The sequence below is a fragment of the Pelophylax lessonae genome (assembly GCF_965119305.1).
Source record: "Pelophylax lessonae genome assembly, chromosome: 11".
Classification (NCBI taxonomy): Eukaryota; Metazoa; Chordata; class Amphibia; order Anura; family Ranidae; genus Pelophylax; species Pelophylax lessonae.
Genome location: NC_138778.1, coordinates 68175365 through 68197922, shown reverse-complemented (window position 1 = coordinate 68197922; position 22558 = coordinate 68175365). Strand labels below are relative to the sequence as shown.

Genomic DNA, 22558 nt, shown 5'->3' with positions numbered 1-22558 from the left:
ACCTGACAGGCTGGGCCCACACAGGTGACTAGTTCACAAAATCCATACAAGAAACCATACTTATGGACAAAATTAGTCACACAAGCCTATGCAAGAATATGAATATTCAGGCTCATCACAGATGAGCAGGCTTACCAATACTTAGCTTACTTGGAGGATTAACTGACCCTTTAGTGTCAGAGGTTGCCCGAACTCTGACATCTGCTGCATGACCTGTAGCTGAATACAAAGCCATTTTCTTAGTATTCACAGCAGTATCACATAAAGCCCTGTAGCTACAAGGACTTTGTGTATTACTGTTATGGATACTAAGGAGCTGAAGGACAGCATGTGTTAGCATTAGCCCATGTAGTTCGTTCAGGCAACATCTTAGGGAGCTAAAAAGCTCAAAGAATAGGTAAACAGAAAAAAAAAAAAAAAAAAAAAAGTTTAGATCTACCAAGTTTGTATTATAACAGGCCTAAGTGTTCAGATTCTTGCATCTGGTTTTCTTTAAAGTGGGGAACAAAAAAACATGGGGAGGGGGGCAGTAGGAAAACATTCCCTAAAATAATACACATCCACCCTAAATGTATATACAGTATGGGAAAAGGGATGGAGATGAACATGTTCAAGTGGAGGCAGTGGGGAGCAGCTGGGCAATTATAGCTTGTTCTAGAAGTTTCCTCCCGTCTGCTGCTGGAACACATCAATTGTATCTTCATCCTCCATCTCCAACTACAAAAATAAGAAGTGTTCAGTCACAACAATGTAAAAAACTTAACATACAAAAATTGCTTTTCCCCTGCAATTTAAAAGGATAGTACTTTTAAGTGCACGTTACAGAAAGCAGTGTGCAGGATTAGGTTCATTTTTGGTAAAGGTAAAAACATGCGCATGCTTCTTTGAAAGAAAATCAGTATAACAATGCAATGATCAAATAGGTCTGCCTATGTATAGGATACGGACAAAAATTACACAAATTGAAAATAAAAAACACTAATTGGAGCATTTCCATTAGTGCAGTTTAAGCAAATGAATCAAAATGCCAATTCACATACTGGATTTTCACCTGTTCTGTTCACATGTTCCAGAGCCAGTTATGTGATACTGCAGTCTGGACACCAAGAAAATGCCTGCTCTTTGTTGTAAGTGCTCTAGTGTCCCACCCCTGTAATTGCAAAAGCTGCAGTCAAGTTACCCTACTGAAAATGGTGTGATTTAACCCCTTTACACCCCAGTAATCCATATGTGGGGGCAGCAGAAAGCTGAGCTATTAGTGCTCACACCGCACATACGCATTGCTGGGTGGGCAAGGTTTATGTGCTGGGAGCGCACGCCCAGCACAAATACTGAGCTGCTAAGGGCTCTTGATCCTGAGAAAACAATATCCGGTGGTACAGGCTTCTGATCATGTGACCACTGACAGCCACACAATCGCAGATCTTTCCCCCCGGGGACAACAGGTTGGGAGAGAAGTTGAAAGTGGGACAGAAACAATAACCAGTGCAATTTTAAGCATATATAGCACTTTGCAAACCCTCAATTCAGTGGCCATGGCTGTTCTACATCAGCTTCTGGTACTTTAAGGCTTCCATGCTTAAACAACTTTTTTTTACTAAAAAAAAAGGTAGACAAATTATTTAACCACTTCCATACCATATATGATGTTCAGGGTTTAAGTGGGGATATCTGAATGATGCCTGCAGCATTTCAAAATAAATCTTTATTTTCAGGTTTGCTGATTGTCTAGCTTAAAAAGGCTAACCTAAGCCAGACAATCAACTGCTTCCAGTTCACTGACATTTGCCTGCCAAGCTGAATTTGGCAGCTCTCGGGCACTTCCTGAAAAGGTTGTCGGTCTCCAAGTGACAAATTCAGCCTAGCTTTCAGTAAACCCGCCCCCATTGCTACGCAGACTGAGCAGCTCCTCTAAGCCTCGTTTTGGCTTAAAGCAGAGAGAGAAAGCAGTCATTATAAGGCTTTAATGCTCACTGCAGTGTATACACCAATGCATGACACTGCAATATAATGCAGCCTTTGTGTTACACAATACGTTGGTTGGAATCCTGTGAGTTCTGTTTGCCATGCATTACATTCCCACTACAATGTTGGATCATGTGGAGTTAGTGTATAGTGATCATTGTAGACTCAGCTAAAACCACAGAGCACTTCCAGCTCCATTGACAGTTCCATGTCCAGCTTCCTTCTCCTATGGTAGTCTTGATTCAAAGCCCTGCACAGCTATACAGTCTGCACTGGAGCTCCCAGTCCTCCTAAACCGGAACAGGGTGACTTTCGGGAAGTGGGGTCACTAGCCTTCAGTAATCACACCCACTTTCTGCTCTTAGACTCAGAAGGGAGAGGGATTGAAGCCATGTGAGGCAATGGATACTGCAAAAAAAACAAAAATAATGGGGATTTCTCCCCCCATTTTGAGACATAAGGCTGAGCGCCTGACCTAAAATGATTACAGGGGAGAAGTATTAGACTTTCCTTCCACTTTAAAGGTAAAATCTATAAAGGTAAAATCTAGAGAAAAAAAAAAAAGTTACTTACTGTAAAATCCCATTTCTCCAATGTTCGTTGACAGAAAGCTCCTGATCGTCATACCCATTGGGTTATACTGCCGCCTACAGGAGCAGGACACTAGGCAGAATTTTTTTTTTTAAATCTGGCTACGCCTATGGGCAGACCCAGGGGGTATACTCTGCTATAGGTACTCAGATTTGTTACAAGCAGTGTAAAAAATTACAACTCCACAGAGGGGTGGGTGCTGTGTCCTTCAATGAACATCAGAGAAATGGATTTTACAGTAAGTCAAAAATTCAATTTTCTCCATCATTGACGGACACAGCTCCTCAACTTCTTAACCATTGGGACATCCCAAAGTAGTGTTAACATGAGGGGTGGGAACAGCAAAAAGGAAATTCCCAAGGCTAACTATAGCCAACAATGTAAACAGGAGCTCACCTAAAAACAATACACCCTCAAAGAGGACTAGGTCCTCTAAACAGCAGCCTGCAGCCAAAGGAAGCATCTGCAGATGCTAACACATCCACTTTAGAGAACTTTGTAAAAGTGTGCATGACGACCAGGTGGCTGCCTTGCAAACCTGCGTCACTGACGCCAGATGATGGAAGGCCCAGGAGGTACTGAGTGCCCGATTAGAATGGGCCTTGATGTGGGGGGGGGGGGGGGGGGAGGAGAAACTTGACCCCTGGATAATCCTTTCCGAGGCCCATCTGTGGGCACAAATAGTGAGTGTGACTTCCTAAGAATCTATAGCTGCCAGGTACACCCCAATTGTCCCATTTGGCCAGAATCTCCCTTTTTAGGGACCTCATATGGAACTGTGCAAACAGAACCGCCTAGAAGGTAGACATCAGGCCCAGCACCCGCATGCAAGTCCGGAGGGATGACCATCTGCTGGACAGCAGGAGACGAATTGCAGCCTGAAATTTTTGGAGTTTGTCCAGAGGAAGGAGCACTCTTGCCAAGGCCTAGTCCAGAGTCAGAACCTGATTAGTCCAGCTTGGAGGACAGAACCAGAACAAGACTTCTGAAAATTCAGAATCCAGCCGGACTCCCTCACAGTTTGTATGGCAATTTCCAAATTTCCACAAGAGCAGCAGAAGCCTTCGCTCGCAGGAGGTCATCCGTATAGCCCAGTACCACAATCCCCCCCCCCCCCCCCCGGCTAACAATGCTAGCACCGGGGGCTAACACTTTTGTGAAGACCCAAGGAGCAGAGGTGAGACCAAAGGGTAATGCCACAAACTGAAAATGCTCCCCACCCACGGTAAAGCGGAGGAAGCGCTGGTGATCAGCACATATTGGAATGTGAAGGTAAGCATCCTTGATGCCAATAGAGGCAAGAAAATCCCCCTGATGCAGGGATGCAACCACCGCCCAAATGGACAAAGCAGTTCAGCGCCTTGAAGATTGGACGCGCCTTGCCTTCCTTCCTGGGAACTGTACACAGGTTTGAGTAAACACCCTGAAAACATTCCAAAGTTGGAACCGGGTCAAATCACCCCTTGAAGTAACGGGGGAGGGGGGGAAGAACAGGCACAATTTGGAAGAAAATAACCTTGCCGGGGGACAAGTGCAAAACTTGATCTTGTAGCCAGACGGAATGACTTTGTGGACCCACTCATCTTGTACCATGGAAGTCCACGGGTTTGATAACCCTGAGGATTCTGGGAGCGTGGTTGCAGACCCAGCAGGAAGAGCCATGTCCATGGCAGCCGAATCAGATTCAGGATCTTAAGAGACAGATGGAGAAGGCGGGGGCGCCCAAAAGCCCCCTCCACCCAGGACACAAAGGACTCCAAGACCGCCTTTCAGTGCATTGGATGGATGGTTGGGACCCAGAGGACTCTGCAGCCTCAGAGAAAGGGGGGGGGGGTCAGGTGGGGAGATGTGCTCCAAAGACTCCATGAGTCACCAGGGGTACTCTCACAAAAAGTTTAACACTGCAAAGGGACAACCCCACCACACTGGCAGCACCACCCGGTCGCCAAGCACAAAGCTCCAAGCGATCCTCAGCAGGGATGGAGAGAGGAACCCCCCCCCCCCCCCCCCCAAGACTTACCAACCAGCACAAACAGGCACCTGTAGCCACAAGGATAATCTGCGCGGCGATCCGGAAGTAAAAAAGATCCAGTAGTCAGCACCAGGGGATAAGGAAGGGCTCTCACCACTGAAATCACCGCCCACAGGGCTCCACTGACTTGGCCACTGTTATTTCCAATGGCAAACCACCGCAAAATGGCTGCCAGACTACACCGCCATGCATAGAGCACACAGGCTACTGCAAAATAGTGTCCCTGTGCGGCACCCAGGAGGGATCCCTAGGCCTTAAGGACAGGCCCAGGCAGGAGCCCCAACCAGGTACCACCCCCCCCCCCCACAGCTGGTCATCTGGTCACCGGTGGCGCACCCCCCCCCCAGATGAACCCCAGGGACAGATGAAGGGTTGGGGGATGCCTGACAGGATGGAGGGGAACCTGGGAGACAGGCCTTCAAGGAGGGGCCAACGTTTACCCCAAAACCCTCCAGGGGGAGAGCTACTCACCAAACCAGGAACCAGACGGGCACTGCTCTAGACAGAACCTCCTCGCCATTGAAATTTGAAATGGGGGGGGCTGTTGGCCAGGAGGAGTGCTCAAACTCGGGCCGAGACCGGTCGTACGCAATTAACTTGCAGGCCAGCCCAGACTGGGGTGACCATTGGATCAGGATTATCCAGCCCATCGCCCAGTCCGGCAGTTCATTGTAGAGCTCTCGAGAAAAAAAAAAAACAAAACACATTTCCAGGATCAGAGATCCCTGCAAAGTACTAGGTCCTTACTCCTGACTAGGGAGAGGAGGAAGGGGGGGGAAAAAAAACACAGTACCTTTAGCAGAGAGAGGGAGAGTACCCTATAGGCATAGCCAGACTTTCTGCTAGTGTCCTACTCGTGTAGGGGCAGTATAGCCTAGATCATGAGCTGTGTCAGTCAATGAACTAAAGAGAAATATTTTGCAGCTCACCAGCTGTTAAATGTGAGGACTTTTTTTAGGCTTTATATTTCCTACTCATCTTTTCAATAACGCTTCCTGTTCTAGGGTAACAATGCTCCTAGCAATTTTTCTATGGAGCAGCGTTCACCCAGGCTGCTCTTGATTTGCACAACAAACAACTGGAAGGTAGATAACTGAGACTTTAGTGCGCAGGAAATTCAAGTGACAGGATCAACAGGTATTTTGATGCAAAAAAAAAAAAAAAAATACAGCCACCGCATCCAAAGGTCAGCTACCATATATACATTGGGGTTGATTTAAACTTTAAAATAGAGAAACCCTAGACTACCACTGTACAGGTCTAAAAATGCTAGTTGCCTGGCTGTAAGGTGATTTTATAGTTTCAGTACTTCACTGGCTGCATGTTTGTTGCAGCTTAGAGCTTAATATACATTAGGGATGCACCGAAATGAAAATTCTGGGCCGAAACCGAAAATGCAGGAGGCCTTTGGCCGAAAATGACTTTTTTCCCTCAAATGATTTTAAAATAGATAGAACAAGGGCATACACAAGAAACAGGCAGCAACATACACCTGTAGCTGCCACCCTGTCGCAGTATATGTATTGTGACGGGTTGGCAAGTGGTTAATTTAATTACCAATGGTATTTGTATTATGCAGCATGAGGTGGTTAATGTATTGCCACTGATCACTGATGCATTAGTGACCTACCAGTGGCAGTTAATTAACCCCTTTGTTCTGCATTAGTGCAAGCAGTGTCAGTGTTAATGCATCAGTGACCAGTGGCAATACATTAACCCCCTCATGCTGCATAATACAAATACCATTGGTAACCTCGCCTCAGCGCTCCCCACCCCAATGATGGCAGGCAATCTCCTTACTTGTGCGCACCTCCATGTCACAGGCAGACGAACGCTCCGCTCCTCCTGTGTCCTTCCTTTCAAAAATCCCACCTCTGGCCGGCAGCCCGCCTCCTGGTGATGTCACTACTACGACTATGTATTAATGAACTGACACCAGGCGGGCAAGCGGCCGCTAATAGCTGTGACTAAGTGAGCCCTTCACTTCCCTGTCAGCGGAGATACCCGCCTGACAGGGAAGTGTAGGGCTTACTTAGTCACAGCTATTAGCGGCCGCTCGGTGTGTTAGTTCATTAATACACAGTCGTAGTAGTGACATCACCGGAAGGCGGGCCGCCGGCCAGAGGCGGGATTTTTGAAACCTGCGGTGCACCCATCATTTCGGCATCTTTAACCCATTTTCGGCCGAAATGGAATAAGCCCATTTTCAGCCGTAATTTCGGTGCACCACTAATATACATTATAGAAGCTGGAAACAATCAGGTTAAAGCATTTTCTGACTGATGTTACATACTGCAACAAAGTGACAGGATTTCTTAAAACATTATCACTATTCCACACATTTGCCTAAATATTTGAATTGAAGACAAATATGCCATATATACCTGTGCTGGTGTGTCCGTCTCATTAATTGGCTGACCATCAAACCGGAATCTAATTTGCCTCATTGACAAACCCTAGAATAATAAATAAAAAAATACATACCATGAATAAACTACAAACTAATGCAATAAAAATGTCACTGTTTCACATGGTTTATTGACAATATCTCCAGGGATGCATCATTTCCAAGAAAATACACACTTTACACACATAGTAGCTTCTACTGCATTTAATTGCGTAAATTACCCAGGCCCCTACTCCTTTACTAATCACCTAAATAGGTGTATTTTATTTATTTATTTTTTTTAAGAGAAAAGCGCAAGAATTATATCCACCATACCCGCCGTATGCATCATTAAGCGAAGCACCAGTGCCCCTACAGGTTGATTCCTGGGGAATGCAGAGATATACGAAGACACCAGTTCACAGCAAGATGGTCTTCTCTCAACATTTTGGCTGCTCTGTATTCCCCATGATCTAGCCAGAAGGAGCAAGGCATTACCCTCTAGGCTCCATGGGGTGGAAGATGGAGGTGAGTCAAGCATAAAATGTTAGCATAAATGGTCTATAGGAGTTTACTGGATATACAGGTAAGTCTACCATATAGATGCATGTTCACATTTGTTAGGACTTCGGTCAGTACACAGAATGGATGCAAAAACTGGATTTTTGACATATCGTAAAATCCTTTTCTCTGAAGTTCATTGACAGACGCAGCCTCATTATCTTAGCCACGGAGTTATGTTCCTCCCATCAGGAATAGGACACTAGAGGCAAGAAAAAAGTTGCCCTGCAGGCATAACCCACACTCCGCTACAGTCCTCAGTTTCGTTGCAAGCAGTGTTTAACCTCCCTGGCGGTATTCCAAAGTGTGACTCGGGTGGATTTTCAGTGTCATTAGCGGTAACCTCGAGCCACACTCGGGGTATCGCCAGGGAGAAGTCGCTGGATCCTGGAAGGAGGTTACTTACCTTGTCCCCAGGATCCTGCAATGTATTCCGACAGTGTACGGCGGCTGGATCTTCTGTCTGATGCTGTGTGCCCCGGCTTCCGTTCCCTGCGAGCGTCGCAGGGGGGGTGGAACCGGCAGCAAATTCAAAAAGTAAAACACAAAACACACTGATATATTGGAATCCTATTGGATTACATTACTAAATAAATTGACCTTAGTTTGAAAGTAGTATTTTCATGAGGGGGTGGGGAAAAACAAGCAATGAAGAACGCAATTCCTCAAAGTCTAAAACGTAGCCAACAAGGAGCTCAACCAGAAACTGAAGCTCACCTAGAAGAAAAAAAAAAAAAAAATCCTTTTAAAAAACAGCAGTCTGCAAATTCTTGCTGCCAAAAGAGGCATCTGATGCCAACACTACCATGTAGAAATTTTGTAAACGTGTGCACTGACTACCAAGTTGCCGCCTTGCAAACTTGCATCACTGATGCCTGATGGCGAAAAGCCCAAGGCGTTCTAGTAGAATACGCCTTCACTGGGAACGGAGGAACCTGGCCCTTCAGGGAATAAGCCTGAACCACCGTCTGCCTGATCCCATCTGGATATGGTCGCAGCAGACGCAGCCAATCCTTAAAGGTCCTTCAGTAAGGACAAAGTCTGATTTCCTGAAAGATTCAGTAGCTGCCAGGTAAACGAAACTGCCCGAACCACATCCAAAGAATGCAAAGCAATTCCCTTGGGATGCTTGGGCTTAGGACAGAGTGAAGGTAGCACAATGTCTTCAATTCAAATGGAAATCAGAAACCACCTTAGTTAGGAAGAAACGACAGATTAGGTCGAATTACCACTATCTCTGTGGACCGCCAGATAAGGCGAACAGCAGGACAACGCACCCAATTCAGACACTGTTCAACGCCCCCAAACGCTGTTCAACCCCTTTTTGAAGAACAGGCAAAATCCTAGCTACCAAAAACAAGTGAGGGTGCACTTCAACGAGTCACACCACGAAAAATGGTAGATCTTTCTCGAAGTAGACTTCCTGGCCTTCAACAGTGTAGGAATCACAGAGTCAGAAAGACTTTAATACCTGGCTTTCAACAGCCACGCTGTTAAAGCCAGCAACTAACACAGGATGGAAGATCGGCCCTTGAGACAGCAGATCTTCCGAGAGGAAGTCTCCAAGGAGCATCAGCGACCAACCTTACCAGGTCTGCATACCAAGACCGGTAAGGCCAGTCTGGGGCCATTACAATAACCGGAATCCCTTCCACCTCTATTCTGCGCAGCAGCTTTGGCAGGAGTTTCAGCAGAGGAAATGCATAGATCAGCCGATACTGACCCCAAGGAGCCACCAGTGAGTCTGGAGTCTGCCAGAGGATCCCTTGATCTGGTCAAAACTCTGAACCTTCTTGTTGAGAGGAGAAGCAAACAGGTCAACATCGGGTGTCCCCCACCGGACACAGGAGGTGAAACACCTCGGAGTGCAGGGACCATTCCCCAAACCAACACCTGACAACTCAGGTAATTCGCCTGCCAGTGCTCCTCCCCAGCGATGTGCACAGCAGAAAGAGCTGGGACAAACTTCTCCGCTAAATCCAGAATCTCAGCCCCCCTACCCAGGCTGCCAAGACACTCCTGGTGCCCCCTTGATTGATGTACGCTAAGGCCGTGGCATTGTCCGATTGAATCTGGCCCGGGCAACCTTGTAGAGGAGCCGTCCAATGACTCAGGCAAAACTTTATCGCTCTGAGCTCCAAGACCCCCGGGCACAGTTTCCCCAGCACTCCTCCCCAGCCTGACAGGCTGAAATCTGTCGCAACCACCCGCCAATACAAAACGGCAAGAAGGACTTTCGAAGCGCTGAGGAGTGAAGCCACCACAGAAGAGCAGACTGTGTTGCGACTCAACCGAATCAAAGTATCCAAGGATTTTGAATCCTTGTTCCATTTCACGAGAATCACCTTTTGTAAGGGTCTTGTATGGAACTGAGAAAACGGAACCGCATCAGAAAGGTTGATACTATCAGGCCCAAGGCCTGTATGCAAGTCCACAGAGGACAGATTGTTTGCTAACAACCGGATTGCCCCCTGCAATTTCTGCAACTTGTCCGGGGGAAGAAAGAACCTCGCCAAAGCGGAGTCCAGAGTCAGGCCCAGATAATCCAATCTCATTGAAGGTATCCGGGCAGATTTTGACATTGATGTTCCAACTGAACTCTTGCAGTGTTGGACAGTGACGGTCAAATCGCCCTCAATAGGAGATTATCCAGGTACCCAAGTACTGAAATCCCCCGTTGGCGAAGTAATGCCAACACATTGGTGAAGACCCTGGGGCAGAGGCGAGACCAAAGGGTTACGCCGCAAACTAATAATGTTCCTCTCCTATAACAAAATCGGAGAAAACGCTGGTGTCCAGCGTAGATAGGGATGTGTAGATATGCGTCCTTGATATCCATGGAGGCCAAAAAGTCTGGCACAATGACCCCTTGCGACAGCAGATCTTGTGCCGCCTCTCGGAGATAGGCGCAGATTGGACAGGAAGAATGGACGGGAAGAACCTGTCCAATGGTCGAGACCGGAATTCGATCTTGTACCCCGATCGGATCAGTTTGTGAAACCATTTGTCCTGAAACAAGGAAATCCATGGTTCTGGAAAGAAGCAAAGACATCCTCCCACCCCAGAATCGGGTGAGGGTGCTCCTTCATGCAGACGAGGACTTGTCTGCAGATCCAGATTGGCCTGACTTCGGGTTGCTTGATTAAGTCTTCTTGGAATTCCCAAAAGACCTGAATGGCTTTCCTTTTTCTTGCGATCCGGAGGTACGAAAAAGCTGCCTAAGAGCAGTAAAAAAAAGGCCCCCAGTCTAGCACGTGGTGCCTTGCCCTTAGATGATGAGAGAGAGAGAGTACTCTTCCCACCCGTAAGGTCTTTGATCAACTCACCCAGGGAGGATCCAAACAACCTCTCTATAAAAGGAAGGTCAGAAAGAGCCTTTTTCGAAGCCTGGTCTGCAGACCAGCTTTTTAGCCACACCATGCATCCAATAGCGATCCCCACTGTGGACACTCTGGCTACCAGTGGAGCCACATCCAGCGACGCATCGCATATATACAGAAGGGCTTGAGCCATTTGATCCAAGAGCTCAATCAGCCCCAGGGAGAGCCATTAAGTTTCCAAGACACCTTTTAGTAGCTTCACCCATTCAGTGACGGTCTGTTACACCAGGGTGGTCACCAAAATTGGTTTCAATATGGAGCACCCCATCACATGTAAATGGTGGGACAGAGACTCAGTCTACCAACAGGGCCTGTAAAAACAGGAAGGAAAAAAAAGACGCTTACGTTTTACACTAAATCCACTTTGACACTAGTCTTTCCAAAACTGCTGTAAGAGCTGACAGGGGCTGCAACCCAGAAGGTGCCACAGTTGCACTGAGGGGGTCTGTAGGTAAAATTTCACCCTGTGACTATGTTCACTAATTTTAAAAAGATGTAGTGTCACTTTGAAAAAGTCGCAAACACACGATTGCATCACTGCACTGGCGGTATAGCAAGTTCCCGCCTAACAGTCTGTTAGCAGTGTGTGTGAGGAAGCCCACAAGAGAACCCAAAAAACGTTACCAAACCGATCAGGAGGCTCGCAGGAACGATCTGTACAGCAGACAAACGATCTGACACAGGAAGTGAAAGCACCTAGGTCATGCCTTGTCTATGCTGTCCAGCACCGTGGACCACAACAAAATGGCTGCCCTATGCAGTCCTATGGGGAAATGGCTGCCCATACATTACAATGAGAGATTGACATTAATGCAGGGCAAGTTTACAGCAAAATGGCGGCCCCCATGGCTCTCCAAGGCCCCCTGGGGGAAGGGGCACGAGCATTAGAGGGTCCCCAAGAGGGGACCTCACCAGGAAAAAAAAAAAAAAAGTGCTCTGCCCCACAGAACAGCCTTAGTGGCCGCAATATGTCCGCCCCCCCAAAGGTAGGAACCTGTAATGGGAGGGGGAAGGGGGGAGGGGGGTACAGCTGAAGGGGGGAGCCTGGTATGTCCGAGCGGCCAGGGGAACCAAAGGATACCGGAGGGTCCGACTTCATGGAGGGGGCCAACATCCACCCTGAGACCGCCAGAGAAATGGGGGGGGGGGGGGGATCTTACTCACCATACCACGGATCAGACATGCGCCACTCCAAGCAGGACTACCTCCCACCCGCTATGGGGGCGCTCCCAGCCAAGGGGTATGCTGCGACTCAGGGCGTTCAGTCATCGGGTCTCTGTTGTGGCGAGGCCTAGTGCTGGACTATAACCTGCTCAAGCTCGCTGGCCAGGCTGGGAGACCTTAAGGGAGGGCTCGACAAACCCCCGGGTGCCAGGTCGCATTGGCGACTAGAATTAGCTACCTGGCGCCTGGGGTGCCCTGCAGGAGGTGTCTTGAAGTGGGGTTCTAGTCGTATTTATGTGTAAATTTAGTATCAGTTTTTTTACATATTTGGTTGTTAGTTTAAAAAAAGAAAAAACTGGCTCCTAACTTTTTTAGCTGGCTCCTAGATTTCAGGCAAATTTGTCAAGCCCTGCCTTAAGGATCTAGAATATCCAGTCCAAAACCCAGCCGGTTGTTGCATGTAGTTCTCCAGGAACTCTACTTAAAGAATAAAAGTACAAGAGAAGGATCCCAAAAAATAACAGCCAAGACCGAAGTCCCAGCAGGGAACTAGGTCCTACTTCTAAACTAGGCAGAAAAACTGAGGGCTGTAGCAGTGTGTGGGGTTATGCCTGCAGGTACAGCCCCATAGGCCAGGTGGAAGCCTTTTCCTGCCTAGTGTCCCTATTCTTGATGGGAGGAGCATAACCCAATGGCTAAGATGATATGAAGCTGCGTCTGTCAATGAACGATAGAGGAACACTAGTTTAGCAAACATTGGCCCCTTAAAAACTGGGGGGGGGGGGCACCCCTGCAAGCCCCATTTTTTTCTCCCCTGCATAGCGGATGCTGGGACAGTCAGTTCAGACACTTCTCCAGAAAGCAGAACCAGTGTTGCTCTGTTGAGATAATCTGTGACGTTCCCCTGTGGCTTCATTTTGAGGCTGCGCCAGCTCTTTCCGTGTTCTGGGAAAGCCTCCTGATGATGCACCACAAGGACCATCCCCCTCTGTTAGTGAATGGCCCCAGGTGCTTCCTGGAATATGTACATCAAATAGTCAAAGAGGCACCGCCAGAACGGACATCATTTGCCGCCCTAGACGAATGGAGGATGGGTGGCGGACCAAAAAAAAAAATGTGCCTGAGATGAAGCAGTCCTCTAACTAGGAATGGTCACAAATTCCTCCTGAACACTGCAGATCTGATAAAGCGCTAGCAAAAGCACTTTCTTGAAGCTTCCAAAGCAAGTTCCACTAGCTATAAAACACCTAGGGTTTATTGTGCGTGTTCAACAAAGATATGAGATACTAAAATTAATTGCGTGTCATCAGTTTAAACCCATTGTGTTTGTCTATTGTTGTGACTTAGATGGAGGATCAGATCACAGATTATGGCAAACGATTGCAGAAAACCAGCTAGTGCCAAGAGGTTCAGTTTCTCGTCACTATACAGAATGCATGACTTTGCTCTAAAAAGTGTCTAGTGGTCAAACCAACAAAAAGGTAACAATGCATTTGGGATCTATTAAAGAATTCCAGGTAAGGATAATTTGAACCCTTGGAACCCCTTTTAAGGTGGGTGGAACATGTTCAAGCTCCTGCATCCCCCCCCCCCCCAGATCCCCTCCCTGTGACAGCAGGCAGGAGTTACTCTCCATGCACCCGCTGACACTTTAAAAGTTGCACAGATTTGCAGGGCTCTGCCTACACAGCCAGGTTATTCTTTCAAAGTTTCCTGCGAATTAATAAAATACAAGTACAGTCAGCCACCACGGCAGACGTACTTTTAGTTTAAATGAACTGCAGACATGCTGGTCAGTACACCTATAGTTTACTCTCGCTGTGTACTGCTCTGCATCAGCCCATACAGAGGTACAGAACAGCTGTTGGAGTCATAGTGATCTGCTTATCATGGGTGCAAAGCTTTCCAGGCTCCTAATAAATGCACATTGTTTTACCTGCAAAAATGTGTATTTATTTTGTAAAAACATGCACTAAGTCTTTAAACTGACAATACATGGATCGTAATTTGTCCAGGTGAGCAGGGACTAAAAATTGGATCTATGTACAAGCACTGTAGTTGTACAGAAGTTGATCTACTGATCCAACTTTTGTACAACCTCCTTGTTGGATCAGCGTTGTAGGTAGGGATGCACCGAAATGAAAATTTTGGGCCGAAACCCGAAAATGCAGGATGCCCTTGGCCGAAAACCGAAAATTACTTTTTCCCCAAAAAATGTTTAAAATGGATAGAACAGGGGCATACACCAAAAACAGGCAGTGACGTACACCTGTCGCTGCCACCCTGTCACAGTATATGTACTGTGATGGGTTGGCAAGAGGTTAATTTAATTACCAATCTAGTATTAGTATTATGCAGCATGAGGGGGTTAATGTATTGTCACTGCTGGTCACTCATCCATTAGTGACCGACCAGTGGCAGGTAATTAACACTGGTTGCACTGATACTGGTTGCACTAATGCAGCACAAAGGGGTTAATTACCTGCCACTGGTCGGTCACTAATAGATGAGTGACAATACATTAACCCCTCATGCTGCATAATACAAATACCATTGCCATACCCCCCCCCCCCCCACTGCCTCAGCGTCCCCCTCCTCGGGTGTCCATTCAAAAGTCCCGCCTCTGGCCGGCGGCACCGCCTCTCAATGAAGTCCCTACTACGATCTGTGCATTATGAATTGACATACCAGGCGGGGGAGGGGGCGCGGCGAGCGGCCGCTATAGAGAGAACTAATGTGATCCATCCCTGTCAGCTCAGCACGACTATAGTGTGAATGAGAACAGAACTGACCTGACACCGGGCGGGCGGAGCGGCCGCTATTAGCTGTAACTATGTGAGAGCTTCACTTCCTTGTCAGCGGAGATGCATGCCTGTCAGGGAAGTGAAGCTCTCACAGTTACAGCTAATAGCGGCCGCTCCCCCCGCCCGGTGTCAGGTCAGTTCTGTTCTCATTCACACTATAGTCGTGCTGAGCTGACAGGGATGGGTCACATTAGTTCTCTCTATAGCGGCCGCTCGCCCCACCCCCCCACCTGGTATGTCCATTCATAATGCACAGATCGTAGTAGGGACGTCATTGAGAGGCGGTGCCGCCGGCCAGAGGCGGGACTTTTAAAACCTGCCCTGCGCCCTCCTTCCCCACGGCGGCCATATTTATTTTCGGCAATGTTAACCTGTTATCGGCCGAAATGAGATTCGATAATGTCGGTGGCCGAAATTTCGGTGCATCCCTAGTTGTAGGGTATAGACTTCAGTGCTGATCAGTATATTCTGATGGTGGAGGAAGTCTCCCTGTCAGAATACAATACATCAACAGGAGAATTACCCCTTCCACCGCAAATGTGTGGATGGGGGAATCAGTGTTTTCAACCAGCAGGTTGAATGATTTAAGCGGACCTGACTAATGTATGAGCTGCCCTACATTGCTCCAGCTTGGATCAATGCAACTATGTATATACAAGAGCTGAGGAATGCCTCTAGAAGCTGGAAATTACTGTAGTAGGCACTGCTAACTCCAGTGAACACTGCTACTTCTAGGTACCATGCCTCCGGTATTCACAATGCCACAGGACAGCTGCCAGGACACAAATGCTAATTGAGATCACTGAAGTAGCAGTGTCTACTACAGTGAATTACAGAAGGTATGCTATATGTATAGTAATATTCATCCAAGCTGGACCAACGTACCCATGTAAAAATACCAAAGCCTAGAATGCTTCATTAGGCTAGGTTCACATCTATGCATGTGTGGGTGAAACTTTTGGATGCATTTGGCATTTTTTGTAGGAGGGGGTGGAGACTGGTTAACAAAACCCTACCAAAAAATGCCTCTACATGCGTTTTCATGTGCTTCCACTGAAATTTATAGCACCAAAAATACACTCCTGCATGTATAATAGTCCATGCACCTTTCCAAAACACACACTGCAAGAAACTGCATAGATGCAAATAGGATCCATAGGAAAATGTTAAATGGAATGTAATGTGTTAAGCTTCAGCAAACACACTAAACTTAAAGATTTGAACCTAGCCTTAAAGAATAAGGTCAGCCCTTTGTCTTTAGAACGGCTTCGCTCTTTTGAAATGCTACAATGGTGTTACAATAATCCTGATGTGGTGATACGTTTAGTCATGCCATTACAGAGTTTTCCATTGCTGTAAACGGTTAAAGTTACAGAACATTTTCAGAATGAGAGGTCCGATTTATCAAAGGAAACGGGGTAAAAAAAAACAAAAAAAAATTTTTTGTTACCTGACGTTCACAATAAGCCTTCATAAGTTTATTAAGCGGTGTATGTCTTTTGATTTTAAATTGCACCACTGATCCATCTTGACCAGCCACTTTGAGGTTGATGTGATCATTGTTCTCAGTCTTAACACCTTCCTGCAACATAAATAAAAATTTAAGATCAGATTACACGTTCTGTGCAAATTGCTGTTAAAAAACAAAAATGTACCCCTTACATTCGTTGTCAGTGTAGAAGTGGTTACCTTACACTGGTATTCAGTGGGAGGGACAACATTAACTTAGATGGTTAAAGGATAATAAGTTCACATTTCATAGAATGCAACATCCATTTTTAGGGTACAACATGCTACAAATGGAGTAGCCCCCCCATCCCGAATGCTAGTGGGGTGCTTCTCCCTCTCCGCTACCTGTCAATTTTTAAAACAGTCGTGCCCGGGCAGGGCTCTGCCCATCCGGCCGCATCACCGATTGACAGGGCTCTGTGCATGGAAAACTACAAGGTCCAGCAGCCTTTGTGGCTGACGGCTTGTTGTTTTCAATTAACTACCTTGGCGCTGTGGTAGTGCATTCATGCTTCCTGTAAGATTGTAGCTGCTTACCCCTACAGGAGAGCAGATACATCCACAGAACTGTTGGGAGACCTGCATGGCACCAGTTTTGCTGATCACTGGTGCAATGCTTTAAAGGTGCCAAAGAAAAAAAAAAAAAAAGGCATATTTCCCTGCAAAAAAAAAAGAATGCATTTATTTTTTCCCCAAAAGGTGATCTTTTCCTTTAAGCAGCTCTTAAGTGCCAGTAGTTGCTTACATTCTTGTCCGGAGCCACTGGTCCTGCTGAGCGACATCAGTGACAGAAGACTGGATTCATCTGCAGAATTTTGGGTGCATGGACATGCAGTTTATCGTTTTCTGTTAAAAAGAGCTGCCTACTGCCATGTTACTGAAGACACCATATAATGACTAAAGTCATCAGTAAATCAGAAAAAAAAAAATTTCCGGAACAATCCTCCGATAATCTGATTAGTACAGCCAGTCACGACAGTTTACGTGGAATTATCCAAAGGGACAAACATTTCTTTTGAGATACCAGAACAAACGATTTTTGCCTAATTAGTACAGTATTTGTCCGTTAAATAGTCAGACCAAGACATTGCATGCTCTGAAACAAAAGAGCAGATTAAATCACTTTAAATTGTATTCTGCCACACGATAATTTTCAGAATTTACGGTAATCTTTTTCGATATGAAACTAGCAAGAAAAAAAAAAAAATCAACTGTCCGATACTTTCATTGTGTGTACGGGGCGCAACAGTATAACTGTGTCCCGACAGCGCTTTTAAATACAGACTATTAACTGTGCAGGTCCATATCACCTTGACGCCTGGGCATTGGTTGCTTAGCAGCCGAAAGCCACAACTCCCAGGGCCGCTCTGCAAAATCCCAGGATGCAAGGAAGGGGCAAGGCAAAAGCTGGATTTCACCTCTTGTGTTTTAATTTTAATATATCTACACAATAGGATGCAATTGTAATACATTGTAAATTACAGAGAAAGATTAGCAAGCGCTACTGGGGAAAGAGGCCAATAATACACAGACTTGCTTCAAAGTTCACCTCTGAAATTATGCAACCTCTGAAATTATGCAAATCTGGCAAATACAGTTGAGGGGGCACAAGCAGATATTTTAGTTTAAGGCAGGGCTCGACAAACCCAGAAAACCACGGCAACTATAAATACTGGGCTTTTGTCAGTGATAGGTGATTAACAGGTATGAAGATGGCCCGAGGATGGAGCAGGAAGAAAGCGGTATGGCAGCCGCTGATAGTAGGAAGAGCGAATGGCCAGCAGAGTCCAGTAAAGTTGGGGGATCCTCAGCGGTCAGTCATCCCCGCTGCTGCCGTCTCCCTCGAGGTATTGCTGGAGCAGGCTGAGGGAGTCAGTTGCCCGGCTCATGGACGTTGGGGTGCCGGAGTCCATGGTTTCCCAGCATCAGAACGCCCTACTCCAGTGGCATAGCATGGCAGAAGTCAGCCACAGAAGGAAGCGGAGGGAACAGAAAGATAGCAGGCACTTGGAGCAAAGCTGCAGTTCACGCTATTCAGATAATCAGAGCCAATGGGCCAAGGGAGGGGAGAGCTCATTGCCGCATCCACCATTCCCCACCTCTACAAAAATGAATGCTATGAGGGGAACTACCTGAGCTCCCATGTCTGGGGGGAGGATTGGGAGATGTAATGTTGGGAAATGTTCCATCTCTTATTGCTGCTGCTACTGTAAAGGAAGAGGAGATGGGGAGGGGGGGCTCATCTCCCAGTTAAGATCTGATGTGGGGGGAGGGGGGTGAATTGGGAGTGCAACCACCTGATTCATATCATCTGGTTGGGGGGGGGGGGGGGGGGGTGATCTCCTCCCCAATTCTCTGTGCCATGGCATTAGGGCTGAAACAACTAATCGATGACAATTAATGAATTATGAAAAAAAGTTAACTATTTTCATAATCGATTAGTTGGTTTGCATACAGAATGCATTATTTTTTTTACATACAGTATCAGGAAATACAGTGCAGCACACCCAGCTCAGTTTACCCTCCATACATGTCAGTATACACAATGCAGCACACATACAGCTCACTACACCCTCCACACATGTTGGTATACATAGTGCAGCGCACCTACAGTTCAGTACACCGTCCATACTGGTCAGTATACATAGTGCAGCACACCATCCATTAGAGATGGGTTTGGGTGTGTTTGGGATCCCGCCTGCCTGATCTGGCCAGGAAGGCGGAAAAAAAAAAAAAAAATGGGCTCCTAACTTTAGCTGGCTCCTAGATTCAAACCAAAATTTGTCAAGCCCTGGTTTAAGGACTGCCCTCATTCTCTACAGGGCACATCAGTCATGCTGAGGGGTGGAACTTTAGCCCACAGCAGGGGACCAGGCATCCAATACCCCAGGAAGACTCTTTAGTGGGATTATCTGTTGGATTCATTCACACCAGCATACAACTGGTTGCAAATATTATCAGACGGGGAGCTTTGGAATACCACAATGGTGAGTATAGTTCAGCATTAAATTGATTCTAAAGGTTTAAAAAAAAAAAAGTTATCAGCCCCAATCCTTTTTTAATCCCCCACCGGTGGTCTTTGCTCCTCCCCCTGCTGAGTACCCCAGTGGCAAGCCTCTTGGTATGGGGGCACTCGAGCAGGCTTGTTCCCAAGCCGGCTTCTTCAATCTGCACACAGAAGGGTTTTTTTTTACCCTAATGCATTAAAGGGGGAAAAAAAAACCCTTCAGCCTTCCGAATTAAAGACTTTTTACTTTCGAAGTGGAGTACAGTATCACTTTAAATTTCAAGTTTAGTTTTACATTAATTCATTTGGGGCCAAACTTGATTATACATGTGCTGTACTGTAGTAGCATTAGCTACAGTTAATTTGCTCAGCGTTCCCAAGAGTAATACAGGCCTGACTCCTTGCCTGCCACTGGAATCAAGAGTTGGAATGAGTGCATCATCATCCTGGAGAAGCCTTGTACTTTTATCAAGGCTTCTATGGAATGGAGAAGCACTCAGCCTGCCTCCCATTTCTGGCAGCAGATGAGAAGGCGCCTATACTGCTTCCAGAACGCAGAGCACTCTATATAGCAATGCTACTACAATACACGGGGCTAATGGCCCAAACTATATAAAGTAACAGGAAACCTGCTATTCTACAAGAACGTTCTGGATGAACTGTGTCTCATGTAGTCATAGAACATTGTATCAATCCAGACAATGGTGAAGTTAAACCACAGTCCTGTGCACTCAAAAGGGAAAGGGTCCTTTCAGAAGCCAATCACAGGCAACCAACTGATTGGCTTCGGGGTCTCAGTGGAAGGCAGTGTTGCCAAACGGGGGTCCCAGCAGCAGCCTATCCCAGGCAGACAAATGATAGGGGTCCCAGTGGTGACAAGCCATAGGTAAACAAATGATGGGGGTGCCTAACAGGCAAATGATGGAGGGTCGGTGGCAAGTAATCACAGGCAGACAAATGATAGGGATACCATAACAGGTAAACAAGGAACCTGGTAGCAGCCAATCACAAGCAAATTTTCTTTTTTTGGGGGGGTGTCTCAGCAGCAGTTAATCACTGGTAGACAAATGATGGGGGCCCAGTGGTAGCCACAGGCAAGTGATGGGGATCCCAGCAGGGGCCAACCACAGGCATACAAATGGGGATCCCAACAGGGGCCAATCACTGGTAAATGAGGGACTTGGTTGCCAACCACAGGCAGATCCACGATGGGGGTCCCACCAGCGGCCAACCACAGGCAGATCCACGATGGGGGTCCCACCAGCGGCCAACCACAGGCAGATCATGGCTGGGGGTCCCACCAGCAGATCATGGCTGGGGGTCCCACCAGCAGATCATGGCTGGGGGTCCCACCAGCAGATCATGGCTGGGGGTCCCACCAGCAGATCATGGCTGGGGGTCCCATCATTTATCAGCCTGTGGTTGGTCGCTGCTGGGACCCCCAGCCTTGCATACACATGGAGAGGAAGAGCCGGACAGCACATCCAATTCACCTTCACAGTGTGGGAATACATAAATGGCTCCTGCAACTCTGGGCCGACCCGTACTCTCCCATACATGTACAGCCCTATATCCCTCACCACACATGGAGTCCCCGAGGCCGGCCTCCCCTTCACCCTGTACTCAGGCCTCCATCCCCGCTCCTACACTCCAGCCTTGTCCCACACACACCCCCACTGCTCCAGCTCTGCCTCTACACCGTCCCTCGCACGGTACCTTTGGTTTGTCGTCTGCCATGGTCGCTCCTGTGCCGGTAACCGGTAGTGTTGTCGGTGCCGCCTCCTCTTCACAAAGAGCCTGAACCCGCGCGGTTCGTGTGGCGGGAGCGCGCACGCAGAAATGCTTATAAAGCGCGCTGTGCGTGCGCGGTCCCGCCTTAGACACGCCCCCAACACTAAGAGGAAGCCCGCGCTGTGCAGCACGTGGCGGAGGGGGCTCGTCCTGCGATTGTTGTGTGCGGGCTGGGATCATGTGACCTGCGTGTAGGGATGGAGGAGGGGGTTAACAATTGCAGATTCTCGAGCTCTGATTGGCTGTTATTTCGGCGCTAATTGTTATTGCAGTTTCTGCCCAATAAAGGGCTCATGCACACAGATATCCTCCTTTTACTAACAGGTAGCAGATGAGCATGCATTTGCAGGAAGAAAAAAAAAATGTTATTGATTATTTCTTGTTTCCAAATCAACCTGCAAAGCATTGTATTGTGTGTGAGTGCAATACCAGAGTCCTGAAAACTCTTCCTACAGCTTCCTGTATGTACAGAGGTGTGGGCGTTCCACTGAAGGAAGTGTCAATGGACAATGAGTGTGGTGATCAGTGTACTTCTATTCTACAAGTCCATCTGCGGCAGTTGGAAACAGGACGGCCTATATAGCCAGCCGATCACTTTTACAGTGTGGGCCATGCGCTATCCACTGCAATCCCGGGCTCTTCCAGGGACCACCTCTGAGGGCTTCATATGGTTGCCATCTGTCCAGGATTCACCAGGACAGTCTAATTTTTGCATAATGTGTCTGGTTTTTAGACACCTGGACACAATATTTAGACAGCATGTTTGCCAGTGAGATGTCCCCAGTGCCCGCCACCAATGTATCTTCCCCTCATCTCTATCTGTCCCCAGTCCAGTGACCACACACCCTTCTCTGTTTACTACTATTGGTGTCTGTCTCCCTCACTAATTTTCAGAGTTTACCAGTGCTGTATCTCGGCCTAGGCCAACAAGGCCTAGGGCGGCACTTTGCCGGGGGGGGGGGGGGCAGCAAAAAAGCTGCACCCCGCACAAAGCTCCTCCTGGCTCCTGCATTAAAAGGGTCCCCGCCGGCTTGCACTACACTTTTAGTATAGTGCCAATCTTATAGGGTGAATTTGGCCAGAGAGCAGGGTCCAGGAGGCAAATCAGTCAGGCACCCTCATAAAGCGGTCACACTGCTACCTGCTGGTATTATATTACCGGCGGGTGAGGACAGACCGCAGGCCGACGACCACACCTAATACAACTGGCTCGACGGCCCCAATGCTAATAAGTGTGGCACTGCAACCTAATGCTCCGCCTACCCTCCCCTGCCCCCCCCCCCCCCCAGGTATGGCAGGCATCATGTCAATAATATAATTTCATTTCTTTAAACATTCTTGTCTTTGAATGAGCATATCGATTTGCAT

At 47.4% G+C, this 22558-nt stretch overlaps 1 protein-coding gene across 1 annotated transcript; it reads right to left on the bottom strand.

Annotated features, from left to right (window-relative positions):
* Positions 1 to 550: 550 nt before the first annotated feature.
* SUMO2 (small ubiquitin like modifier 2) lies at positions 551 to 21278 on the bottom strand. The gene is made up of 4 exons (XM_082272963.1): positions 21116 to 21278; positions 16334 to 16465; positions 6973 to 7044; positions 551 to 717 (listed from the first exon to the last, which is right to left on the bottom strand). The coding sequence occupies exons 1-4, from the start codon at positions 21134 to 21136 to the stop codon at positions 655 to 657; spliced, it is 288 nt and encodes a 95-aa protein (XP_082129089.1). The 5' UTR covers positions 21137 to 21278; the 3' UTR covers positions 551 to 654.
* Positions 21279 to 22558: the final 1280 nt, after the last annotated feature.